This window comes from Ceratotherium simum, chromosome 34 (assembly GCF_057802395.1).
Source record: "Ceratotherium simum simum isolate JZ-2026a chromosome 34, ASM5780239v1, whole genome shotgun sequence".
NCBI lineage: Eukaryota > Metazoa > Chordata > Mammalia > Perissodactyla > Rhinocerotidae > Ceratotherium > Ceratotherium simum.
The window spans coordinates 13,679,413-13,705,149 of NC_141933.1; the positions used below are offsets into that span (position 1 = coordinate 13,679,413).

General features: G+C 40.3%; 2 protein-coding genes and 1 pseudogene across 2 annotated transcripts; all 3 read right to left on the reverse strand.

Annotated features, from left to right (window-relative positions):
* Positions 1-3,875: 3,875 nt before the first annotated feature.
* On the reverse strand, positions 3,876-4,841 carry LOC101405356 (olfactory receptor 4D9). Its single transcript, XM_004437419.3, has one exon. The coding sequence runs from the start codon at positions 4,809-4,811 to the stop codon at positions 3,876-3,878; it is 936 nt and encodes a 311-aa protein (XP_004437476.1). The 5' UTR covers positions 4,812-4,841.
* A 9,271-nt stretch (positions 4,842-14,112) lies between these two features.
* LOC101388961 (olfactory receptor 4D11-like) lies at positions 14,113-15,061 on the reverse strand (annotated as a pseudogene).
* Positions 15,062-22,387: 7,326 nt separating this feature from the next.
* LOC101388695 (olfactory receptor 4D10) lies at positions 22,388-23,323 on the reverse strand. Its single transcript, XM_004437768.3, has one exon. It carries the CDS (start codon positions 23,321-23,323, stop codon positions 22,388-22,390), a length of 936 nt encoding a protein of 311 aa, XP_004437825.2.
* Between the last annotated feature and the right edge of the window lie 2,414 nt (positions 23,324-25,737).

Consider the following 25,737-nt stretch of genomic DNA (forward strand, 5'->3'; position numbering starts at 1 on the left):
GTGGATCCTTCCCCAGTTGAACCTTCAGATGAGACTGCAGCTCCCAGCTGACACTATGACGACAGCCTTGTGAGAGACCTTGAAGCAGAAGACTTAGCTAAGCCTTGCCTGATTCCTAACCCACACAAACTGTGACTTAAGAAATGTGTGTTGTTTTAAACCACTAAGTTTTGAGTTAATGTGTTATGCAGCAATAGATTACTAATACAGTACTAAACTAATAGTCTGCTTTATTGAATAAGAGCTATGTTGGCAGCATTCTCTTTCAGACTTGAAAGACAAGTCATGCAACAACAATAACAGCAACAAAACTCTGCAGATCCCTTCAGGGTAGTGTTTTGTGACTGGAATTTCATGGATACTTAAATATAGTTCCTGTGGTGGACTATCATAGAGTCTTATAAATTAAGCTGAAACAACCTGAACCTTCTTTGAATTCCTCATAGAAATCCAGAATAGTAGGATCACTCCTAAACCTGCCAGTTTGTGTATACAGATACATTTATTTGCTTATGAAAAATATTGTGGGAGTTTAAAATCAACCTTCCTTATGATAGAAAAAAATCACAGATGGTAGGACCAAGTACATGTCACCTGTGTTGGAAAAGCTAGAATCAGTTTAATATCTAATAGTTCCCTAAGAAAATGTCTCCACCTGCAGAAAATATAGATTAATCCAAATAATTATTTGGTGTCATGTTGAAAGAGAAGTAAATTTAATGGTGTTCTCCCAAATTCTATTATTTTTCTTCAGTGTGTTTGATCAGGTTGTTTTGCATGTGTAAACAGTTCAAGGGAGCTTCCTGGGCAGCTTTTGCTGGGTTTCTGTCATTTGTAGGGTCTTACACTTGGGAATATAAACTCTGATTGTACAGATCTTTGGTTACTTAAAATTCTGTCCAGTCACAAAGGTTTTGTTGAGGTCAAGTCAACAGAGAGGTAGGAAAAAAAGGCATCATTGTGAAAAGTAGGGAGGATATGGAGAACAAGGATGCCAGAGGAAAGATGGGGCCAGGCAGCAAATGGTGATTTGGTCTTCAGATGGATCCAGCTGAGGACAAATGGAATTTTAATGCTTGGGGAGGTATGTCTAAAATTGGAAAATAATTCAGTCATTTTTGAGTGATGGGAATAGAACAAAACACATGAAAAAGACAGTCAACAAAGACGATGCCACTCATCTCTCCAGGAGCTTCTGCATTAAGGAATGTTTGTTTGCAACTAGTCTATGGAAAATATGGGGATAAGTGAGGGTTGTCTTTTTGGCCAGTGTTCTCTGGACACTCTCCTCCAGTGTTCTATCTTTTGGAACATGTCCTTTTATTTTACTGTCATCCTAGTCCCTAGGCTGACCTTGATCACCTTTTGCTTTCTTTCGATTATATTTCCTTTCCCCAAATCTCCTTCATTTCAGTTTGATCCTCTGTGCATTCCAAGGGTCCAGCAGTACTTCCAGCAAACATCTCTATTTATTAAAAGAATCCTTTTAGAGACAAAGTCTTAGTTCTTGTAATCTAATCCAATCACGATTTCCTGGCAATGAGTCACATATGTGGAAGAGATTGATAAAGTTCATCATTTTCCATGTTCTCTTCTTTTAGCAGGGGACAGACATAGATTATATTCTCCAGACTCCCTTGCAGTGAATTGAGGCCATATGACTAAGAGCTGGAATGTGGTCAGAAGTGATGCACACTACTTTAGGACTGGCCCATAACCACTCCTCCCTTCTCACCATAATTCTTAATCCTCTCTCCTTTTCTCCATTTGCTAGATGAATGGAGAGGATTCTGAGGATCTAGAGAGAGGTGAAGCCCAAGTTGGAAGAAACATAGGCCTGTTTCTCGAAATGACCTCACAGAACAGCTCTTTCTGAACACCAGCATTGGCCTGTGACATGAGCAGGAAATAAACTTTTACTGTGGTTAACTACTTCAATTTTGGACATTTTTGTCACAGTGTTTGATCTACTCTGATTAGCACATGAGTGCCAGCTTCTATAGCTTGTCATCATAATGGGAGACATTGTACTGTAAAGTCCATAGATCCCAGCAAAATACCAGCTGGCTTGTTAGGTAAACCTTCCCCTAGTACTGAAACCGAGCAAGAAGAAGTTAAAGAATCTTCCCTGGGCTAGAAGAAGAGAGCAAAAACTGAGATAAGCTTTGTTAACTGTAGCTGTGCATACTCAGCATAATCAACTGTTGTTTAAAACTAACCAGGTCTTTCTGTCCCTCCTTAGTATATGAGTGAGCTGTCTTTCTCAGGAAATCAAGGTCCAGACATCAAGATTGAGCCACACAAGGCCAAACGCAGGCTGAAGATGAAAAGTCCAGACAGTCAAGGGAAAGAAATTCAGTTTTCAACGTCAAATGCAAGCTGGTGGGAAGGTGCCAGCCAGCACGTCCACATGGTCCCCCTCCCTCACCTAAAATCCCAGCACATGCTCTCCCTCACAACCTTTAAAACCCCTCGCCTCCCATCTTTTGGGGAGACGGGACAAATTTGAGAGATTTCGTCTCCCGGCTGACGTCATCCGAAATAAAAACTCTTTCCTTGCCATAAGCCTGGCGTTCTAGTTTTATTTCGCCCCTCTTGTGTGGCGGGTAAAGGACCTGCGTATGTATCCGGTAACAGTACTATTCTCATCCATTTTATTTCACAGAGATTAGCAAATTCTGTTTCACTGATTAAACCTTCATGGTTTTTATTAGTCTTTCTTTACCTTCTAATGGATTGAGTGGAAAGTGTAAAGAAGTTGTGTGGTCTCTAAGTGCACAAACAATGAGAACCACAAAAAAGAAAGGGTAATTTTGTGATATGATGTGATGGAGGTGTTGGTAATGCTATGGTTGTAATCATATTGGAATATATAAGTTTATCAAATCAACATTTTTGATAAACCTTAAACTTAGACAATGTTATATTTCAATGATATCTCAACAAAGAGGGACCCGCCCCCCCACCAAACCCCAAAAAACAGAAACAATGAGAAATTTGGGTGTGTCCAATCTGTGATTGGGATAATCTTGGTACATAATGAGGAGTAGTTGCTTCCCATGGGAGTGCTTAGCATCTGTCTTTGCTTAAGCCTTTCATAAGTCAAGGTGAGCTGTCCACAACCTCTACCCATCAGTGTTATTTCTTTATGAACACTCCCGCTCACAGCATTACCTCCTTCTGCCTAGGAGGAAACCATGGCCTTGGAGTGATTTGAGGATCCTTTCTCCCCAGTAGAAATCACACATTTGTATTGCCCAGGGGACCACATATGGAGTTCTTCTTTCTGAACTTTCCTTTAGATGTCAATTACTGGTATCAACTCCATGAGTGTACTACTTCGTGGCTACAATGAGTTCACTGTTGTACTAATGTGGCACACTCTCACACCAGTCTCTCCCTCTGCACATATTGATTTCTTTGCTTGGATTGTCCTTCTCTGCCTCTTTCCCCTTGGAGAGGCCTGCTCAATGTCAAATATCTTTTGAAGCTGTCACGTGAAGTGCCTAGAATATTTCCACTGCACTTTGTTCACATCTTCACTAAAGCATCTTGGAGTATGCTGTAGGACAGTGACTATCCTTAATCTTTCTGCAACAGTCTGAATCCTACCACTGTCAGGAACATAATATGTGCTCTGTCAATATCTGTGGGATGAATAATTGAAAGTGGGTAGTGGAAGACATAATGGGTCTCACCTTAAATAGTATCACACATAGGTCCCCAGCTCATCCGAGAGGACCCACCTCTTTTAGGACTCCAAAGTATCCATAGATGCCACTTTGCTTTTGGCATTAAGATGATGTCTTCCCATTCTTTAGAAAGTAAAATTTAATATATTTTTAAAATGTAGTGTTATCCCTTCCTCATAGAATTTAAATCCTTTCTGAATGCCCTAGTTGTTTCTTTAGTTTCCACATGGCTGATTTCATTTCCTGATTTCTCAGGGTGTATATCATAGGATTGAGCAAAGGGGAGATGACAGTGAAGGTGACAGAAATGGCAGTATCTGTGGGAAGGGCTGTGAAGGGCCGGGCGTAGACATAGATGCAGGGCACAAAGTGCAGGGTGACCACAGTGACGTGTGAGGTGCAGGTGGAGATGGCTTTCCTCCTGCCCTCTCCAGCATGAGATCTCAGCATCATGAAGATGGCTGTGTAAGATACGAGGAGAAAGATGAATATAAACCAACTGACCAATCCATTATTGGAAATCATCAGGAGCTCCAGAGTGAAGGTGTCAGTGCAGGCGAGTTTGAGGACCTGGGGGACATCACAGTAGAAAGTCTCAAGAACATTGGGTCCACAGAAGGGGAGGGGCAGCAATAGAGAAATCTGCACGATGGAGTGTACAAAGCCCCCCATCCAGGAGGCCACAACCAGGCTAGTGCATCGTCCCGTACTCATGATAGTCATATAATGGAGTGGTTTTGAGATGGCTATGTAGCGATCAAAGGCCATCACAGAGAGAGAAAAAACATCTGCTCCTCCCAGAAGGTGGAAGAAGAACATTTGAGTGACACAGCCATTGAAGGAGATGGTTTTTCTCTCTGATGGAAGATCAGCTAGGACCTTAGGACCTGTGATGGAGGAAAAGCAGATGTCAAGAACAGATAGATTGCGGAGCAGGAAGTACATGGGAGTGTGAAGGTGAGATTCCCAGGTAACTGTAACCACGATGAGGAGGTTTCCCATCAGAGTTGTCAAGTACACCAAAAACAGGAAGACAAATAAGACCGAGCTCAGCTCTCGAGACTGGGTAATTCCCAGGAAAATAAATTCTTTCACTCTGGTATAATTTCCCTGATCCATTGGGTCACAGATCGCTTTTCAAGTATATCTCTGGAAGAAATAACAGTGCAGGTAAAGAATGAGTTAAGAAATCTACTGTCATCTTTTCTGTCACTTGAGTTTTGGTGTTCTCCTGGGGTGGAAGTTCTTTTCTATGCATGTACAGTGCCAGCAATTCTGTATCCAGCATTAGGTGGAAGATGACGCTAGTTTTTGACTCAGTCATCCAAACAGGTACGTTCCATCACTGTGGCCACTGAAACAAAGGTGACAGATCTGTGAACCTATTCAATTATACTTTTACTATAAAGTATGACACTTAATAATAAGCATAAATTTGAAGGAAGATTTTTTTTTCACAAAAACACCATTATGAGAACTAAAAGATAACTCACAAATGCAAGGATATTTACAATATCTATAGCTGAGAAGAGATTTACATCCAAACTATACAAAGAATTCTACTAATTGCTAAAAAGAGGTAGACAACCAAACTAGAAAATGGCAAGAGACACAAACCAAAACTTTACAAAAGATATTCAAATAGCAATTCAACTTCATTAAGTATCAGAGAAATGCAAATTAAAATTACAGTAAGAAACTACTACCTACACACCCAAATAGTTAAATTGAAAAAGGTGAAAAATATCAAGTGATGATGAAGATGTGGAACAATCAGAACTCTCATACCCTGCTGATGGGTGTGTAAAATTGGCATAACCACTTTGCTGTTTGATTATATCTGCCAATGCTCTATGTCTATATCTATCTATATCTATATCTTTATATCTATATCTATATCATCTATGTGTATGTCTATATCTATCTATACCTATATCTATACTTGTATCTATATCATCTATCTTAGGATAGATATATATACATATACATAAATAAATATCTATCTTAAGAACAATCTATTCCACTACTAGGAAGTATGTGCATATGTTATATCCAGCAAGAGACATATTCTAGACTATTCATAGAAGCACTGTTTGTAGTTGCCTCCAACTGGACAATAACACAAATGCCAATACACACTAGAAAAGATAAATAAATTGTTTAATTCACACAATATTATACAGCAATGGGAATGATCTACACTACATGAAACAATAGAAACGAACCTCACAACACAATGTTGAGCCAAATAATCCAGGCACAAAAGAGTGTGCACTCTATTTTGTTCTCATAAAGAACAAAAAATGCACAAATCTAACGGGAATATGAGCAAGGCTTTTGAGGTACTGATAATGTTCTGCTTCTTGTTCTGGGTGCTTGTTACAAAGATATGTTCAGATTGTGTGAAAATTCATTGAGCTGTACACTTATGTGCATTTTTCTGTATGTATGTACATTATACCTCAGCAGAATGATTTTTTTTTTTTTTGTGAGGAAGATCAGCCCTGAGCTAACATCCATGCCAATCCTCCTCTTTTTGCTGAGGAAGACCGGCCCTGAGCTAATATCTATTGCCAATCCTCCTCCTTTTCTTTTTTTCCCCTTTTTCTCCCCAAAGCCCCAGCAGATAGTTGTATGTCATAGTTGCACATCCTTCTAGTTGCTGTATGTGGGACGCCACCTCAGCATGGCCGGACAAGCGGTGCGTCGGTGCTCGCCCAGGATCCGAACCCAGGCCCCCAGTAGCAGAGCTACTGCTCTGACTCCAATATAGTTCACACAATCTGAACATATCTTTGTAACAAGCACCCAGAACAAGAAGCAGAACATTATCAGTACCTCAAAAGCCTTGCTCATATTCCTGTTAGATTTGTGCATTTTTTGTTCTTTATGAGAACAAAATAGAGTGCACACTCTTTTGTGCCTGGATTATTTGGCTCAACATTGTGTTGTGAGGTTCGTTTCTAAGGCAGTGCGCATTTAACTGCCAAGCCATGGGGCCGGCCCCTCAGCACAATGTTAAAAATAATTAAAATGGTGATTACAACACTTTAATCTCATGTCTAAAGAATGACTTTCATTTAAAGTGAAATTTAATTGGCCACCCCCTTCATAAATGGTTACTTTTATAGTTATGTAGTTACAGCCTTTACCGGCTACAACCTGAGAGTTACCATTTTATCTTTCTCTCACCTACAGACTTAGGTCCGCCAAAATTCTTGTGTTTTGCAAGTTGTCCTGCTGTCCACGTGTAGTTCTTTCTCAGATACTGGTTTTAATTTCTCTATTTTCTTTTCATTTTGCTTTTAAATCTTAGAAAAAAACCCTTAAGAGACCACGTTTCCCCAAGAAGCACTCTCATTTTTGCTGACACAGAAGAATAAGATAGGAGCCCCTTTCCCCTTCCAATGTCATCAGTTCAGATTCATCTCAGTCTCCTCCTCTATGGTGTTTGTGTCAACAACACAGAGTGGTAAGAATAAATGTTTAGAATAATGATGGTAGGAGATTTCAGGTCTCCAGAATCTCTGAAGTAAGAATTCCCCACACTATGCCTACTATGGCTAGAAAGTGAGAAATCATCCCAAAAGAAGTCTTCGGTTAATCTGGAATGTAGAAACATATTTTAATGAATGACAGCAGCCCACTGTAGCATCTTTCTTTTGGATATTGGAATGATAAATCCATGGTTTTCAAATCTTCTGCTCAGGAAACCAGTGTGACAATCCTAATAGTTTCCTATGTCACCTGTCCTCTCCCTTCCTCCTTTCTTTCCCTCTCTTGTTTCCCTTTACTTTTTTGTATTTTCTTTCCTTCTTTATTTCCTTCCTCTATATGCCATTTCCATGACTGTATTAGGGTTCAGCGAAAAAAGCTAACCAATAGGATATATATATACATATCCTATTATATATACATATATATATGGAAAAGTATTATGAAGAATGGGTTCACGTGGTTATGGAGGCTGAGAAGTTGCATGATCTGCCATCTGCAAGCTGGAGACCCAGGAATGATGGTGGTATAATTCAGTCCCAGTTTGGTGGCCTGAGAGCTGTAGGAGCCAATGACGGAAATCCAAGTCCAAGGGCAGGAGAAGGGCAGGAGATGAGATGTCACAGCTCCAGCAGTGAGGCAGGAAAAAGGGGTGAATTTCTCCTTCGTCTACCTTTTGTCCTATTCTGGCCCTCAATGGATTGGATGATGTCTACCTTTGTTGGGAAGGCAATTAATCTGCTTTACTGAGTCCATCAATTCAAATGCTAATCTCATCTGGAAACACTCTCACACACACACCCAGAAATAATGTTTCATCTGGGCACTCTGTGGTCCATCAAGTTGACATATACAATTAACCATCATAATGACACTGAGATCTTTTTGAGGGAAAGATGACTCCAATATAGACCCTTTCCTTAGGAAGTTGAGAGTTAAGATAATAAGAGTGTTGCAGGTTGTGGAGTCAGCAGAAGAAAAAATGAGGAGGTACAAAATCATGGGGATGTATATGAAACCAGTCCCATTTGAGCATACAATGTTTGTAAACCCCGTCCAGGAGATCTGTTGAACAATGTCACGTCCCACACCTGCATTTTGGATACACATGTGTGGATCATCTGGAGAATTTAGGCAGTTTGGGTTTTACCACTTCCTAGTTGGTGTAACCTTGAGCAAGTCACTCAATTATTGTCCAAAACTCATGAGAAATACATATGAGGTTCACAGGGCATGGCTTAGAGTTAGTTCTCAGCCTGCACCATAATAATTTATCTACAACATGATGACAATGAGACCTACCTCACACACAGCGTACTTCTAAGGAGTACGTGTGATTGTATGTCTGTTTTGAAAACTGAAAGCAGCTGAGTAATCTGATTTTGCCAATCTCATCAGCCCCAGGTGACTGCTTCTTTCCTTACACACGCCAGGTACATCTCTGGGGGCCTGTCTGAGAGTGGCTCATTTTGCTGTTGATGCTATGGTTCAAAGCCCTCTTCCCAACATTTTTGAGTAAGTGGGAAATGCTTTTCCTCCTCTAGTGATGTTTTTCTTTTTCACTTAGGAATTTGAGGTAAGACATATGTTCAAAAAATCAAAGTATTGTATCACATGCCTGCTTATAAACATAAATTTTTGTATGTAGTTTCAGTATAGGTGTTTACATTATAAACGTTTACAGTTAGAAAATAAATTATAATCCTCAATTACAAATCCAGTCATTTCAATATCAGGCCCCGAGGGGTCTGTGCATCTTTCAATGCCTCAGCACTATAGAAATGTGGGCATAATAATGGAGCTCTGCTTTGCTGAGATTTTTCCTAGCTTTTAACAAACATTTATGGGGTGATTCTTATACCAACTGCTTCATTTTATGTCTTCCAAAACGTATAATATCCATGTGAAAGTGATATTATTGTCCTGATTGTATCGACGAAGACACTGAGACACAGAAAGATTCAGTAACTTGCTCAAGGTCTCACAGCTGGTAAAGCCATGTCTCAGTCCAAGATTTGTCTTATTCCAAGGCTTATGTATTTAACTGCTGCAACTAGACTTCTTCCTAGTGTTGATCAGCCCTTCCCAGAAAATCCTACAGGGAAAAAGTCTCAGGAAAATCTTTTGCAAATCAGGCGAAAGTAGTATGTGGGTGCAAGAAGCCTGCTCGTGGTGAGTGAGAGGTGCGGCTGAGAGTGACTTAGCATGAGAGGATGTCAAAGGTGACTTAAAAAAAAAAACTAGCTTGAAAAAGCAGGCTTTGTAGTCTCTAGAGGTCCCTCCACCAAGAACCTGGATCAACCACATAGTACTCCAATGGCAAGGTGCAGAAATGAGTTCAGAGTAGCATTACCTCAAACATGAACTCCTCTTGAAAATAATGGATCTGGTGGGTTCCCATGGATGCTGTCTTTTTACAAAGAGTGGGAAAGATACTTTGAAAGTATAGGATTATGTGCATTGCATTGAAACTCCTGCACAACGGAGGGGGAGATGGGTGAAGTGGATAGACAAATACAATTTTATGTGTTTTTGCAAGGTCGAAATAAGGATCACGAGGATTTCTTAGAAATAACCCCAAAGGGAACCTTCTTTTGGAAACAAGCTCACCAAGCCTCTTGTAAGAACCTGCAAACTGAGTGATATCTCCATACCCCAGCTTCTCATTGATCAAGTGCTGCTCCTTTTTTTTTTCTTCCTAATAGTGAAAAGCCCCCACTCTTGATGGAATCCCTAAAAGTTTCAGGAGCTTTATTCATATTTAGCAGCACATGAGTGCAGAGAGGGGTTAGCCATTAAAACACCTTACTTCCCCCAAACTTCCTCCAAACTTCCTTTCCCACCCAAGAAGCAAAGCTGGCCTGGCTGTGTCTGCTCAATTCAGGAATTGCTGTCTTTGAGTGCTGTTTTTCCAAGGCAATCACCCTCCTCAGAGCTGGGGATATCAGCACCTTCTCAACTGCCTTCAAACATAATGGTTAAGTGCCCGCGCTCGGCTGCTGGTGGCCGGTGTTTGGATTCCGGGCGCCCACCGACGCACGCTTGTCAGGCCTTGCTGTGGCAGCGTCCCACATAAAGTGGAGGAAGATGGGCATGGATATTAGCTCAGGGCCAGTCTTCCTCAGCAAAAAGAGGAGGGGTGGCATGGATGTTAGCTCTGGGCTGATCTTCCTCACAAACAAAACAAAACAAAACAACAACAACACAACACTTCCAACCTCAACAACCTGCCAAGTAGAATACGTCCCATCCCCTGGAGCCAACTGACTTTCTTCCAATATTTCACAAGTCACACTTCCCCTCTTCCTAATAGTGAAAAACTACCACTTTGCTTTGCTTCCATAAGAGTTTTGGTTTCGATAGGAACATTCCATACAATTGCAGCATTTCTGAAAAATCAGCACTAACAGCTTTTCAGTTTCAGAAATTCACACACACAACACCGACTTCAGTCTCCAAGTAGGAAATTGATCGTTTTGTGATGCTCCAACTGCATCTTAGAAAATATGGGTTGTGGGGAAATTCTATGTTTAATGGAAAGCCTACCTCAACGCTAGTGACATTGTTCTCTTCTTCCTTCAGATGTGAAAACGCAGACTCAGGGAATCATTTCATTTTGACTTTTCCACTTTGCCTTACAGAGCCTTGGCCACCTCTTTTAGTCCCTCAGCCACAGCCCAATAAAGGAATTACCAAAGGGAATATTGTTGGGTATGAATGTGGAAGTTGAGTGGCCAATTCAATGGAGTTCCTGTGGGAGTTATTAAAATGTCACCAAGCCCTCCTCTGTCTCTCCCTCATCTCCTCTCTGTCCCATATCACATGTACATGCGGAGACACCAGCGCATATTGACTACGTATCTTTTTCTCTAGACAGTGCATTATCCCTCTTGGCTCAAGAAGAAAGTGTCGTGCACATCAAGGACCGTGCAGTATTCCTCCTGACCAAAATCATTTGCTTGCAATTGGCTGGGAAATAAAACTTAAGTAAAAAGGTAGCAATGCAAAAATCAAAGCCCCGTGACTACTGTCAGGGCAGCTATCAGAGACCGATTAATGCAGATGTATATGTGCAATTTCTGTTTAATGCAATATGTACATTGACCCTATGCAATTATTTTAATCTACATCTCTGAGATCCACAGCTCAGTTAGAATCTAGGGATGTAGCTCGGTAATAGCTACTCATGTTCATCAATTAAATTACTTGAGAATTATGCGTGTTATTGGGTTCATGGGTACCCAGAGAGTTGATCTTTGAAACATTTGATTCAGGGAGCAATGTAGGAAAGGGTAGTTTGAAAGCTATGTGTGTACCCAAATCCAGTTGACTTTTCTATGGCTCTCAGCAGCAGAGCCTAAAAACTAATAAAAACTGATTTAAAAGGAAAAAAGGAAAAAAAGCCCAGCTTGTGTTTTACATCATCCAGATAAATGATATATGTTTTTGTAATCAGATGCAATTCTTTCCCCTTTCCCTGAATTATTGAATCAGGTCATGTTGTGTGTTTAGCCATGGTCTGAGGAAGTCTCAGGGACAATGCTGTGGTAGGAGTTCCTGGGTTCTTGCCCCCTTGGGATTATGCTTCTGAGATACAGTGATTCAGACCCCACAGATCTTTGGTGCCATCTAATTCTGACATAGCGACAAAAATCTCATTTGAGGGTTATGAGAGACAGAAAGGGAAGGAAAGGACACATTTGCACGCAATAGGCTATAAAATAGTTTGTAGTATGCATTTTTCATATGCAATTTTTTAAAGAAATGCTTAGGGACGCGAGACCAGACTTACCTGAATAAAGGTAGCAAGACCCTATGAAAGGTGACTTGAAAAGTGTGAATTGTTTTTAGAATTTTCATGCGAGGGGACGTAGGTTAATACAGTAAAGAGTCAGAACTGCGGGCCGGCCCGGTGGCGCAAGCGGTTAAGTTCATGCGCTCCACTGCAGCAGTTAAGTGCACGTGCTCCACTGCAGGGGCCCAGGGTTCACCGGTTCGGATCCTGGGTGCGCACTGACGCACCGCTTGGCAAGCCGTGCTGTGGCAGCGTCCCATATAAAGTGGAGGAAGATGGGCACGGATGTTAGCCCAGGGCCAGTCTTCCTCAGCAAAAAGAGGAGGATTGGCAGGTGTTAGCTCAGGGCCGATCTTCCTCAAAAAAAAAAAAAAAGAGTAAGAACTGACTGACCAGATGACAGGAAATGGCAATCAATGGAGCCAGTTAGTTAATGAACGCTTCTGGGACCGTTCCAGATCCAAAGTGAGAAGTAAGTGAAGTTTGTCCTCAACGCTCAGCATCCTTTGGCTAACTCTGCTTGGGCTCTTTTCTGTTCTACCTGATCTGACTTCTTGCTCTGATCCCTTATCTCAACTCTCAAAGCTGAAGGTTTGTTTTTGACCAATTACCTTCCTTTGACATGAAATTCTCCTATGCTTTATCTCATCAGCTTCAGGATGACTCTTCAAGTTGTAAAAATAACAAGTAAACCTATTGTCATATATAATGACATTAAGCTAGAAATTTTAAGATGAAAGATGCTTTAAATTCCATGTACATTCCCATGTTTTCTACCCCATCAGTTTTTCCCCAATAATGAGGAGTATGGACCATAAAGGAGAAGAGTGTAACAGATCGATAGGAGACAGAATGTGCATTACGCAGAGCAGTAAAAATGATATCAATAATGACATTAGTTTTTCACTGAGCATTTACTATCTTCCTGGCATTGTAGGTTTCACAAGTACCATCTCATTATAACCTTCACAACAATTCCATGAGATGGATATGATAAGTACCTTTGTATAGGTGAAAGTGACCTGTGAAAGGTAAAATAACTTGCTCAAGATCACTCAGCTGGTGGATGGCAGAGATAGGAGTTGGACCCAGGTCTGTATGACTCTGAAGTTAGAGCTTTCAGCTATAAGGCTTTACTTTCACACATGCTTTCCCTGACAAAAACACTAGCCTGTACTTCCGCTTCACAAGCGCCAACAGATTGAAAAATAAACTCATTAGAGTTTCATCTTCTTAAACCCTTCCTCCCTCTCTCTGGGAAGTAGGAAGTGGGAAGGGGGAAGAATGTAAATCCTCAATAGTGAAGGCAATCTGAAATTGGCCCTGGTAAAGCTGCAACTGGAAAATCAGCTCTTGAATAATGATAATAAATTGCTCCTTGTGTAGGATCCCTGAGGTACTGTCTTTGTCTAAACTCATCACAAGAATGTGAATCTGGCACGTCTAGTTCTGCATAAGAGAAATCTCTTCAGGCCATTACGGGAAATCTTCCCAAGCTTCTTCATTCCTGGCAGGAATCCAGGAGGATAACCATTCTATACCTTTGAGGTTCTCAATAGGTCACAGGCCCATATGGAATTTAACTAAGCAGAAAAAATATCTTAATCTGTGATGGGCCATATGTACCCATATATGTGTACTTCAGATGCACTGATCATGAGCTCTTTCTAGATCAGGATTGCACTTTGGCATAGACCAGACCAGTAATGTAATAAATTACATTCAACTGTTGGGAGACCCATTGATTGATTGGGTATCTGAAGACTTATCTCTGTAATTAAGTGGATATGAGATCTTAAGCAACTCACTCTATCTCTAGGCTTCTATTTACTCACCTGTTGAGAAGGGGTTGGATTCAATCAGTCCCTTCAGCTGCCATATAGTTTTCCTGATGGACGCATTGTTCTTTGAATGGAAATACATCAATCAGCTCAATCCTTTAACATTAGTTACTTCTTGCTTACCAGCAGCAAGGGTTATCAGCAAGGTAGTAACTTAAATAGAAAAATAAATTGTTACCTGGTAAGTGTAGTTGGCTTAATGAAAATGTATTGGAATATATAAATAGGACTCTAAGGGGAAAAATAATGAAAGGAGCCTTTGGTGATGAAGAGATTGGAGACTCTTACTCTATTTCATCACAGAAGGCATGAGTCTTCTCTTCAGCCTCCTCATGGCTGACTTCATCTCCTGGTCCCTCAGAGTGTAGATCAAGGTGTTCAGCGAGGGCAGATGACAGTGAAGGTGACGGAGATGGTCTTATGTGTGGGGAGGGCAGTGAAGGGTCGGGGGTAGACATAGATGCAGGGCACAAAGTGCAGGATGACCACAGTGATGTGTGAGGTGCAGGTGGAGATGGCTTTCCTCCTGTCCTCCCCTGCCTGAGACTTCAGCATCATTAGCATGACTGTGTAGGACACAGGCAGGAAGGTAAACCACAGGGTAGTGACTAAGCCATTGTTGGAAATCATCCATAGCTCAAGTGCAAACGTGTCTGTACAGGCAAGTTTGAGGACCTGGGGGACATCACAGTAGAAGGTGTCAAGAACATTGTGTCCACAAAAGGGGAGCAGCAGCAATAGGGAAATCTATTGGGATTTTGGTGGAAATTGGTGGAGTGGATAAAGGCCCCCACCCAGGAAGCCACATTTAGGGCAGAGCATCTCTCCCTACTCATGATGGTCACGTAGTGTAGGGGCTTGGAGATGGCTATGTAGCGATCAAAGGCCATCACAGAGAGAGAGAAAATATCTGCTCCACCAAGGAGGTAGAAGAAAAACATCTGTGTCATGCAGCTTGAACAGGATATGGTCTTTTTCTTTGACAGAAGGTCTACTAGGACCTTGGAAGCAGTGATGGAGGAGAAGCAGATGTCAAAGATGGCTAGACTGCAAAGCAGGAAGTACACGGGGGTGTGAAGGCGAGACTCACAGGTCACAGTGACCATGATGAGGAGGTTTTCCAGGAGAGTTGTCAGGTACCACAAAACACAAAAAAGGAAAAAAGAACATGCTCAGGTCTTGGGACTAAGTCCCAGAAATATAAATTCTTTTACCCTGGTGCCCTTTCCCAACTCCATTGAATCATATTTCTTCATCCTCATGAAGCTTGGAAAAAATTAAAAGTTTTATTTCAGAAAGGGTTTGCTCTCCTTTAATAGAGTCACGTTTACAGAGTTAGATATTATGTCTGAAACTAGTGAGGTGTTTTCACCAGTGAAGAGCTGTTCCGAGGTTATTGTTAACATGTCCAAAACGACATCTTATTACACAAGCACACATTTAATTATTCTTTCTTCTGTAAATTATAAGTATTTTAGAAAATCCATAAAAATAATGTTCTGAGCTTTTAAGTTCTAAGTATCCAAGATAAACAGGTGAATGTTAAATATTCAGAGAGGGACAATTGTGACAGGAGGGGTATAAAAATGGAGGCAGTTTGGTGTGTGGATAAGGCAGTGCCTATTTGGTATGACTGGGGTCCTTTCAGGTTCAACAGCAATGTGGGTTTTTTTTCCTGACTGGGTGCTCCATTTATATAGTCTAAGAACCCCTATCTGCAAAATGGTTCTCTTTGCGATTGGATTGGTGGTTACCAGAGGGGAAGAAGGGAGGGAGGAGGGCAAAAGGGATGATTAGGCACATGTGTGTGGTGATGGATTGCAATTAGTCTTTGGGTGGTGAACATAATATAACCTATGCAGAAATAGAGGTATAATGATGTACACCTGCAATTTATACAATGTTATAAACCAATGTTACCATAATAAAAAAAAAAGAAAAAAGAAATGGTTCTCTTTGGACTGAATTCCACAGAAGCACTCCTCCTTTTTTAAATCACAAATTTAATGCAATGAAAAATTAGAAATTTTTAAAGCGATACAATTCTTCTCTATTGCTGTTTTCTTCCTTAAGGAGATTTCTTTGTGTCTGTCTTTACTTTAAACTACTTTAGGTACCAAAAGCCCTAGATGTTGAATAACTCCTCAGCTATGAAACAAAAGTGGCAACTCAGAGCTTCTCTTCTGTTCATTGGTCAAATTTATTTCTTAAAAGTTATTTTTTATTGTGCTATCATGACATAAAGTGGACTCATGTATATGAACTGTATACTTTTACGAGTTTTGACATAAGCCTATACTCGTGACATCATCATTATGTTTAAGAGAGTTAATATATCTATCACCCCAAAAGTGTCTGTGAGACCCTTTGCAATACATCCCCTCTGCCCTCCTTCTTCAGGCAACCACTGATCTGCTTTCTGTCACTATCCATTAGTTTGCATTTTCTAGAATTTTCTATAAATGGAATCCTACAATATGTACTCTTTTTTTGTCTGGCTTCTCTCACTCACAAAATAAATCCATGTTTTTGTGTGTACCAATATTTTGTTCCTTTTTATCGTATTGATGTACCACATTTGTTTATCGATTCACTTGTTGATGAACATTTGGGTTGTTTCTAGTTTTTTGTTTTCACAAATAAAGCTGCTATGAACATTCGGGTACAGGTCTCTGTGTGGACATATGTTTTCATTTCTCTTGTGTACGTATGTAGGAGTGGAAAGGCTGTAATTTAAAATTCAATAAGAAAACAAACAACCCAATGAAAAAAAAGGGACAAATGGTTTGAATGGGAAGGTATAGGGATAGCAAGTAAGCACATGAAAAGATGCTCACCATCATTTATCCCTGGGAAAATGTAAATGAAAGCCATAGGGAGATAACTGTACCAACCTATTAGAATGGCTGAAATAAAGAAGAGGGATATATCAAGAGTCAACAAAAATGTAGAGGAGTTGGAACTTTGGTGGGAATGTACAATGGTGCAACCAATTTTGAAAACAGTTTGTCAGTTTCTTAAAATGTAAAGCATAAGATACCATATAATCTTATTTGTATTGAATTCCTTTCTTTTTTTTTTGAATCTTTGAAGTTGAACTTAATTTCTTTCTTTGCAGTTTATCTCCTTTTTTTTTACCATAATCAGAAACATGAGAATCAATTATCTCCAAATTTCGCGTGTTTCCCATTAAAATGAAGGCTTTTTTTTTCACCTAGCTCAACTTCCATTCAAGTTTTCTTTCCTCTGTACGCAGTTTTGTCCAAAGTCTACATAATATGGTAAATTAAGAGCCACCAAGGGATATCACAGCATACAGGCAGATACCTGGGGGCCTCTGGTATCACACAGCCTGTTCAAGTCCCAGCTGGGCACTTACTGGTGGTGCTACAGGACAAGGTACTTTACCCCTTTGGCCTCAGTCTCTGCATCAGTATTTGGAAACAACAGCATCTCCCTCATGTGATTTTTGTGAGGATTAAATGAATTAATCTATGCAAAAGCATCAATACTTAGAGCATTGCCTAACCAATAATACATGTGTTTATACATGTGTCACCTTAAAGAAACAGTCCGGGTTAGTAGCTGTCACAGACACACAACTTCTTTAAAGTTACTGACAATGTTTTAGAGGAGGTGTATGTTTCCCAGAACATGTATTCAAAACAGCTTCATCAGAACATATTGTTTGGGGGGAAATAGGAGATATTTTTCTTTCAGTGCCAATGAGAGTGGCCCAGAAGGTGGTGACAGTGTATGATAGTAAAGAGAGCACTGGCTTGGTTTGGCTTTTTATCTGACATCATCTTAGCAGACCAGAGAGTCCAGTACATGGTCTCTGCAGTGAGAGCCATCTGGGATCAAATCTTGGCTTTGTCACTGTGTGATTTGGGTAAGTGAGAGAGCTCATAGAGTCTCCACTTCTTCATCTATGGGATGGGGACTATAATAATACCCACCTCTCAGGGAAGTTATGAGGATTAGGTGACTAAGATATGCAGAGTCTCAGCATACATGGCTGGTTATCTGTTATGATTAGTACTATGTTGGGCAACCTTAACACTGGAGGCTCATCAGGAAATGGTGTGTGTTGAAGTAAATGATAAGTGAGCCATCAATTTTGACTATTTTAAAAAGAGGAAATGATCACTAGAACACATCAACTCAATATAGTTACTGGAGATATTGAAGAGGTCCCACTTAGTTATGAAATAATTCCACAGGGACATCAATGTACATAATAGAGTATGGTCTAAACAGAAGTGTAGAAAGTAGACAGTAATCAGACGCCAAGTCATGCTTTTCGTTGGAAAGGAATAGGTCCCATGTTCACAAACTATCTTTGGTAATTCAGATAGCATCCTCCACCTTCAACTCCATTTTTCTGCTAATTTTAATCCATCTTATTCGTTAGCAAATATTGATAGAAAATTGGTAGACTCTTAGGTTGTTTGAGAGAAGGAAATCCAATCCAAAACCAGTGGAATAGAATTAAAATCTAATAGTAATATGAGAGTGATAGGGACCCTCTAAAAACAGATAAGTTGTGTGTGAGAAAAGACTGACTTCTCACCGAGAGGCTCAGAGAAACCTACATGGAGGAGGTGACATTTATGTTTGGGCCACATGGGAACTGGACAAAAAAGGAGATCTGGCTTTCACGGACCACTTGAATATATAAAAGTTGCTCATGAGTTGGCAGTTTGGCTGGAAAGAAAGGAAACAAACATGTAGACATGGAAAGATAGGAAAGAAAATCATTGCTATAAAATTTTTATTTTTTGGTAAATCTAGGAAAAGGTATATAGGTGTTCGTTGTACTATTCTTTCAACTTTTTTGAAGGTTTGAAATATTTTATTTTCTTTGTCGTTTTAAATTTAGCATAAGAAATACCCGAGTAGACTGCAGTCTGAGGAGATCCATCTACAGGATATAAGCCTGAGAAAAATCTCTTCTTTGTGCAATTCAAGAGATTCCAGAAACAAAGAGTTGATTTTTCCCCAATTCCAAACTAAACTTGTTTCTATGACTCTCATTTCACAAAATCCTCTTTGTTAATATTACTTAGTTGTGCTGTCTGTCACTGAAGGTTCACTGAAACACAGCATCTTATGTACACATTGCATTAGGTTCAGTCAGAATGTATCTACGAATATTCACGATTGCATCTAGATTTTAGTTTTTCTCACTCTTCTTTTCTTGCTCTTGTGCATAGGCACCCAGACACTACAGATATTCACATTTACGTAAAGCTATATTTCTTACCTAAAATCTCCAACCTTCTTCTCCAACATCTTAAATAATCTTCACGTGAACCTTGGGAATCATTCAGCTTCAGAATATTCTGTTAAATACAGCTCTGAAGGCCTGCGATTTCAGTGGCTTCTCTTCTATCTTTATCTATCTATCTATCTATCTATCTATCTATCTATCTATCTATCTATCTATCTATCTATCCATCCATCCATCTATTTATATTTTGGTGAGGAACATTGGCCCTGAGCTAATATCTATTGCCAATCTTTCTCTTTTTTTTTGAGGAAGGTAGCCTCTGAGCTTACACTTGTGCCAACCTTCCTTTATTTTGTGTACGGGTCACTGCCACAGCATGGCTTGATGAGTGGTATAGGTTCGTGACTGTGATTCGTACCCACGGACCCTGGGCTGCTGAAGCGCAGTGTGGGAACTTAACTGCTATACCACCAGGCCAGCCCCTTCTCTTCTACCTTTATGTGGAAAAGGGCAGACTCAGGGAATAATATTTTCTGGGCTCTTCCACACTGATTCACAGTGCTCCATCATATTTACCACTTCCTTAATCCCAGGACTGGTGTGAGAATTATCAGAGGGAATACAGTTGGATATAGCTGTGGAAAAATTATGCTGATGGTGAGGTGGTTTCAGTGGGAGTAATTAAGATATGACTCAGGCAAATATGCTTAGGAACACACTTTTTGTCTAGGGTCTAAAAGTTTCTAGTGACAACAAAGATTCTCTCCTTGACTGAACTCGACTGAGGGTCCCCTGAACTTTTCAACTAGGTTTCGACTTTTGGAGCTCATTTTTTCTCTGCAGAGTCAAATTTTATCAAAAATTCTACTAAGTCTGCCCCAATAAAAAAAGAAATCCTACTAAGTCAGTTTAGCCAGAATCTCCCATCCTTCATATCTGATCACTTTCTAATCAGGTTCCTCACCCTCCACCATACCCCAAGTGATATCTGATTACCTTGGCCTGCCTTCAGCAGGAATCCTATTAGGTTGGTTTAGTCAGAATTCTACTTTACCCCTGATGTCTCCTCTTAGTAGTGTTTCTATTTGGGAAAAAAATTTCTATTCTTAGGGATTCTGAACAACTTCCTGAGGCAGTTTCACCCATGCAGGGTGATTCCTGAAGTGTGACACACAAGTATTGGAAGGAGCCATTGGACCTGAGGTGTTATGGAGGCTAGAGTGAAGGAGCTCTCCATAGGCTGATGGACAAAGTGGATGATGGAGTTCTCACGAGATACACATGTAGCCAGGAAGTCCACACTGGATCCATCAGCAATTCCCACTTGCTCGACCTTCAAAGTTTTTCAAAATTGTGACCACCTCCACCGTTACTACCCTATGTCATGTCTTCATTATTTCTTTCATGGGAATGCTGCAATAGCCTCTTAATTGGTCTCCCTGTTTTTGTCCTTACTGTTCTTCAGTCTATTCATAACAGTAGCCCCTGCAATTCTGTTAAAACACGCATCACTATTCTGCTTTTCAAAGCCCTCCAAATGCATCCCATCTTATTTAGTGTGGAAGTCAAAATCCTGAGAATGGTCTAAAAGGTCCTGAAGACCTGGTCCCATGGCCTCATTATCTCTCTGACCTCAACTGCCTCTCTCCTCCTCTCAGCTGGTTACAAAGGCCTCCTTGCTGTTTCTTGGATGCTCCGGGCACATCCCCACCTCAGGGCCTCTGTATGTCTGATTTGTGGACTGAAATTTGTACCACAATATGAACTTTTTTCTAGTTTCAAAAATTTTAAGATCTAGGATCTACCTCCAGAAAAGGGTGGGGGAGGGGGACAACTCTCAGCAGCTGTAAATAGCATAAAAAATAAGCAAATAAAAGCCGAGCTGATATACTGAATAATGTTTTCCACTTCGTGCCAACCATTTTGAGTAAATTTGTGTAGTCTGAAGCAGCTTCATAGCTTCTGTCATTTTTAGGGAGTCACGTTAACAGAAAATAACAACAAATCCATTGTTTTCTCAACCACATTGTCCAATGATTTGAGGAGCAGGAATGAGTGAGAGGTGATATTCATTCCTTGAGTGTTATAACTCAACAATTTTTCTTCCCCAAAGCCCCAGTAGATAGTTGTATGTCATAGTTGCTCATCCTTCTAGTTGCTGTATGTGGGACGCGGCCTCAGCATGGCTGGAGAAGCAGTGCGTCTGTGCGCGTCCGGGATCCGAACCCGGGCCGCCAGTATCCGAGCACGCGCACTTAACCACTAAGCCACGGGGCCGGCCCTAATCCAACAATTTTTATGACTGTTTCCTGAGTTCTACTTGCTGTGCTACGTGCTCGGGATACAATAAATAAAGCATAGTCCTGCTGGGGGAGATAGGAAGAAGGAAGACAGGGAATTGGAAACTGGGTCCTGAGTGTTTTGTCGAGCTAATTCCAGGGTGCTGAGGGAAAGCAGAGGGGGGGTGGCCAGCGGGCCTGGGGTTCAGAGGAAGGTCAGAGTAAGGACCTTGCATGAGGTCACAGAACTCACAGGTGGTGAGGTAAATATTCTAACTCAAGCTGTGTTAACTTCAAAGCACCTGCTCTCAACCACTGGAGTGTGGGCTTTAGGTGGAAAAATCTTCAGGTAATAGTTAGTTAATTTATTCATACAATAGAACCAGAGGAAGAACTTAATTGGATGTGTTTGCTTCACTAAGATGTGATTACTTCATGAAAGGCCATACAGAATCCAACGCCCATTATGTTATGTTTCTAATATGTGTCTCAGCTCCCTTCCTGGTAACAGGAATATAATGGGAATGTCTGAGTATATATTGCTTTGCTTTCTCTTATTGATACTTTTCTTTAGACAAATGAAGATTCCCATGCAGTTGTTAGAAATAACAGAGAGAAATACCACCTTAACACGTTTTCCCCCAATGATCATTTCACAATCTATACGTATATTAAAACATCAAGTTGTACATCTTAAATATATGACATTTTTATTTGTCAATTACATCACAATAGAGCTGGAAAAAAGAACCCTTCAACAATTCCAAAGTGATAAAATTGTCTGAGTATATTTCAATTCCATTTTCTTTACTTCTTCCAAGACTATATTGCAAAAGCAGTATCCACCTCTACAACTAACAATTTCATTTCTCTACTTCTTTTTGCAATGTGAAACCCATCTTTTTACATTATTGTTGCATTCTGATCAGAATCTCTGAAAGTCGTGTGTATCTTAGTAGAAATATAAAAATTATTTAGAAATCCTATAGTCAACACAGCTTATTTGATGGACAAACATGTTCAAAGGTGGTGAGAACGAGTGAGCGAGCAGTCTATACCCAGTCAGAAGGCACAAATCTTTTTTTCAGTCTCCTCATGGCTGACTTCATCTCCTGATTCCTCAGAGTGTAGATCAAGGGGTTCAGGAGAGGGGAGATGACAGTGAAGGTGACAGAGATGGCCTTATCCGTGGGGAGGGCAGTGAAGGGCCGGGCATAGACATAGATGCAGGGCACAAAGTGCAGGGTGACCACAGTGATGTGTGAGGTGCAGGTGGAGATGGCTTTCCTCCTGCCCTCCCCTGCCTGAGACCTCAGCATCATTAGGATGACTGTGTAGGACACAAGCAGTAGGATAAACCACAGTGTGGTGAGTAGTCCACTATTAGAAATCATTAGCAGCTCAAACATAAAAGTATCAGTGCAGGAGAGTTTGAGGACCTGGGGGACGTCACAATAGAAAGTGTCAAGAACATTGCGTCCACAGAAAGGGAGAGGCAGCAACAGGCAAATCTGCACAATGGAGTGGACAAAGCCACCCAACCAGGAGGCCACTATTAACCCAACGCAACTGCCTCTACTCATGATGGTCACATAGTGCAAGGGCTTGGAGATGGCCACATACCTATCTAATGCCATCACCGACAAAGAACTTACGTCCACCCCTCCAACAAGGTGGAAGAAAAATATCTGAGTGAAGCAGCCATTGAAGGAGATGGTCTTTCTCTGTGACAGAAGGTCCACCAGAACCTTGGGAGCTGTGATGGAGGAAAAGCAGATGTCGGCAATAGATAAATTCCGGAGCAAAAAATACATGGGGGTGTGAAGGCGAGACTCACAGGTCACAGTGACCATGATGAGGAGGTTTCCCAGCAGAGTTGTCACATACACCCAAAGTAGGAAAAGAAATAAGACCAAGTTCAGCTCTTGATTCTTGGTTAGGCCAAGGAAAATAAATTCTTTTACCTTGGTGCAGTTTTTCAGCTCCATTGAGTCATCTTCTTTCTCTCTTGTTTCAAGCTACTTCGTATGAAAATACTTACTTCTTTCCTTTGTTTTCTTCCTAAGCACTAAGAATGCAATTCAGAATGTTCCTCATGTGACTGTGGTGTTTGCAGTTGTCGAGTTGTCCAAATTTTTAAGACTGCAATCAATTTTGTGATCAAATCAAATTATCACACACAAAGTCATTCAATACTTCTTTTCCTATAAAACTATTTTTGAAAAGAATAAGCATTTATGTTTAGTGATGTCTACATCGCATATTTTATGTAACTAATTTATTTTAGTTTTTAAGGTTTGTTATTATTTTTTTATTTCACCCAAAGTTAACTGTGTGAAGTATCAAATGCAAAGATATGTCAAGACATGGTTCCAGCTATCGTAGACTCATAGTCTATAAGTTTAATATTCATATTAGCAAATATCCTGTTGACTTCAAGTGGGTCTTGTCTTGCAAAAAAAAAGGATGTCATTCTGTTTCTTTTGCAATGTTACGGTGTTGTGACTCACTTTCCTTGCTCTTGGCTGTTTTATGTCGAATTTCTTAAAAGTGCTGGTATTCCGTGTAAGTAACACGATATTGTGATTAGTTTAGACTACTCAGATTATCTGCTGAATAATTATTTAAAAATATATGAAATTTATGACTGAGAAACAGATTGAAACAATGTGGAAAGCCAAACCAAATCTCAAAGAATATCATTAATTTCTTTTATCGTGATAAAACACTTCAACATCACACCTACATTCTTAACAAATTTTTAGGTGCACAATACAGTATAGCCACAGTGTTGTACAGCAATTCTCTAGAGCTTATTCATCTTGCACAACTGATGTGATCTTTGCTTGAATATGGGGGAGAGAATAAAGATAGTGACCCTCTTCTGAGAAGTGGTCCATACTGTATTGACCACATTCTCCTCTGCCTCTTTCTCTTTGTGGATCAAAGCTAAGAGAGTGGAGGGATCTTACAGCAAGGAGAGACATTGGTATCAATAGAATAATGCCTATTTTTTATAGGCTGTTATTGATCATTGTTGGAATTTTTTTTTTTTTTTTTTTTTTGGTGAGGAAGACCAGCCTGAGATAACATCCGATGCCAATCCTTCTCTATTTTTGCTGAGGATGATTGGCCTTGGGCCAACATCCGTGCCCATCTTCCTCTACTTTATATGGGACGCCCCCACAGCATGGCTTGACAAGCAGTGTGTCGGTCCCCACCTGGGATCCGAACCTGGGAACCCTGGGTGGCCACAGCGGAGAGTGCGCACTTAACCGCTACACCACCAGGCGGCTCCCTTGGAAATTTTCCGATTATTATTTGCTCCACTTTACACTTAGCTAAAGAACACTTATTGCAACCTTCAAATGGATATGGATATTTGGATATGGATATATGGATATGGCATGGATAATTTGGACCACATTGTCAACATGTTTGCAGCCTATCAGAAGTGGACGTATTGTATAAATCGATGAACATAATGATAAAATGTGAAATGTGTCATGAGAAAAGTAGAGGTAGATATGGGTGGTATATGAGATAAGAAAAGAGATATGATTTCTAGTGGTAACAAGAGCTAGTGTTTTTTGAGTATTTGCTATGTGTGAAGAGTTATGAGAAATTGATTTATTTACCTTTCACCACCATCCTTTAGAAAGTATTAATGTTATTCTTGTTTTTCACATGGACTATGTTATGAGTCTATGTTTGGCAGAAGAGAAGGAAGAGATGAAAATAGGATGGAAGAAACACTGGGTTTTTTCCCCCTTCAATCTTATATGTATGAGGTAATTTTGTATAACAAGAATGTTTGATAAAGTCTGTCTGAAGATAAGAATTTGGCAGAAAGGGGCTCTGGAAACCCGGCTTCCACTGACCTTAGTCTGAGGCTGCCTCACCAATAGGCAACTCAAAGGATCACAACAAATGCAGGATGCCTTCTCTCACACTGAATGGACCACATTTCTGAATCCCTTTAACACATCATCTCTCTTGCCAATAGTGAACACCCACCTTTGTTGTTTCTGTCACTGAGAAGATCATCTTGGCTCTGAAGCATTTAATACACCTGGAAAATATAAAAGTCAAACTACTTATACATAATCAATATCAACATCTCAATTTCACTATGCATAACCTTAACCTTAGCTAAACATTTAATGTCTTTACGTAATTCCTTTGATCTTGAAACTCCAACTTCAAATTGTGTGTTATTAGGTACAGAGCAGAACAGAACGCTGGTGACATTAATCCTTGAAAATTCTGTTCCTGAAGGTAGAGCCTTTTGGAAGACTAAATATCTTAGTGTCTTTACTCCCCTTCAGGAGCGAAAGGGCAGATTCAGAGAATCGCATCTTTATGAACTTCTGCTGTGTCCCTTTCTTATGCGCAAATCCCT

What these genes read in the sequence shown, in the direction of transcription:
- LOC101388695 (XM_004437768.3), bottom strand. Translation starts at nt 23,323, where the DNA reads ATGGAGCTGAAAAACTGCACCAAGGTAAAAGAATTTATTTTCCTTGGC.
- LOC101405356 (XM_004437419.3), bottom strand. Translation starts at nt 4,811, where the DNA reads ATGGATCAGGGAAATTATACCAGAGTGAAAGAATTTATTTTCCTGGGA.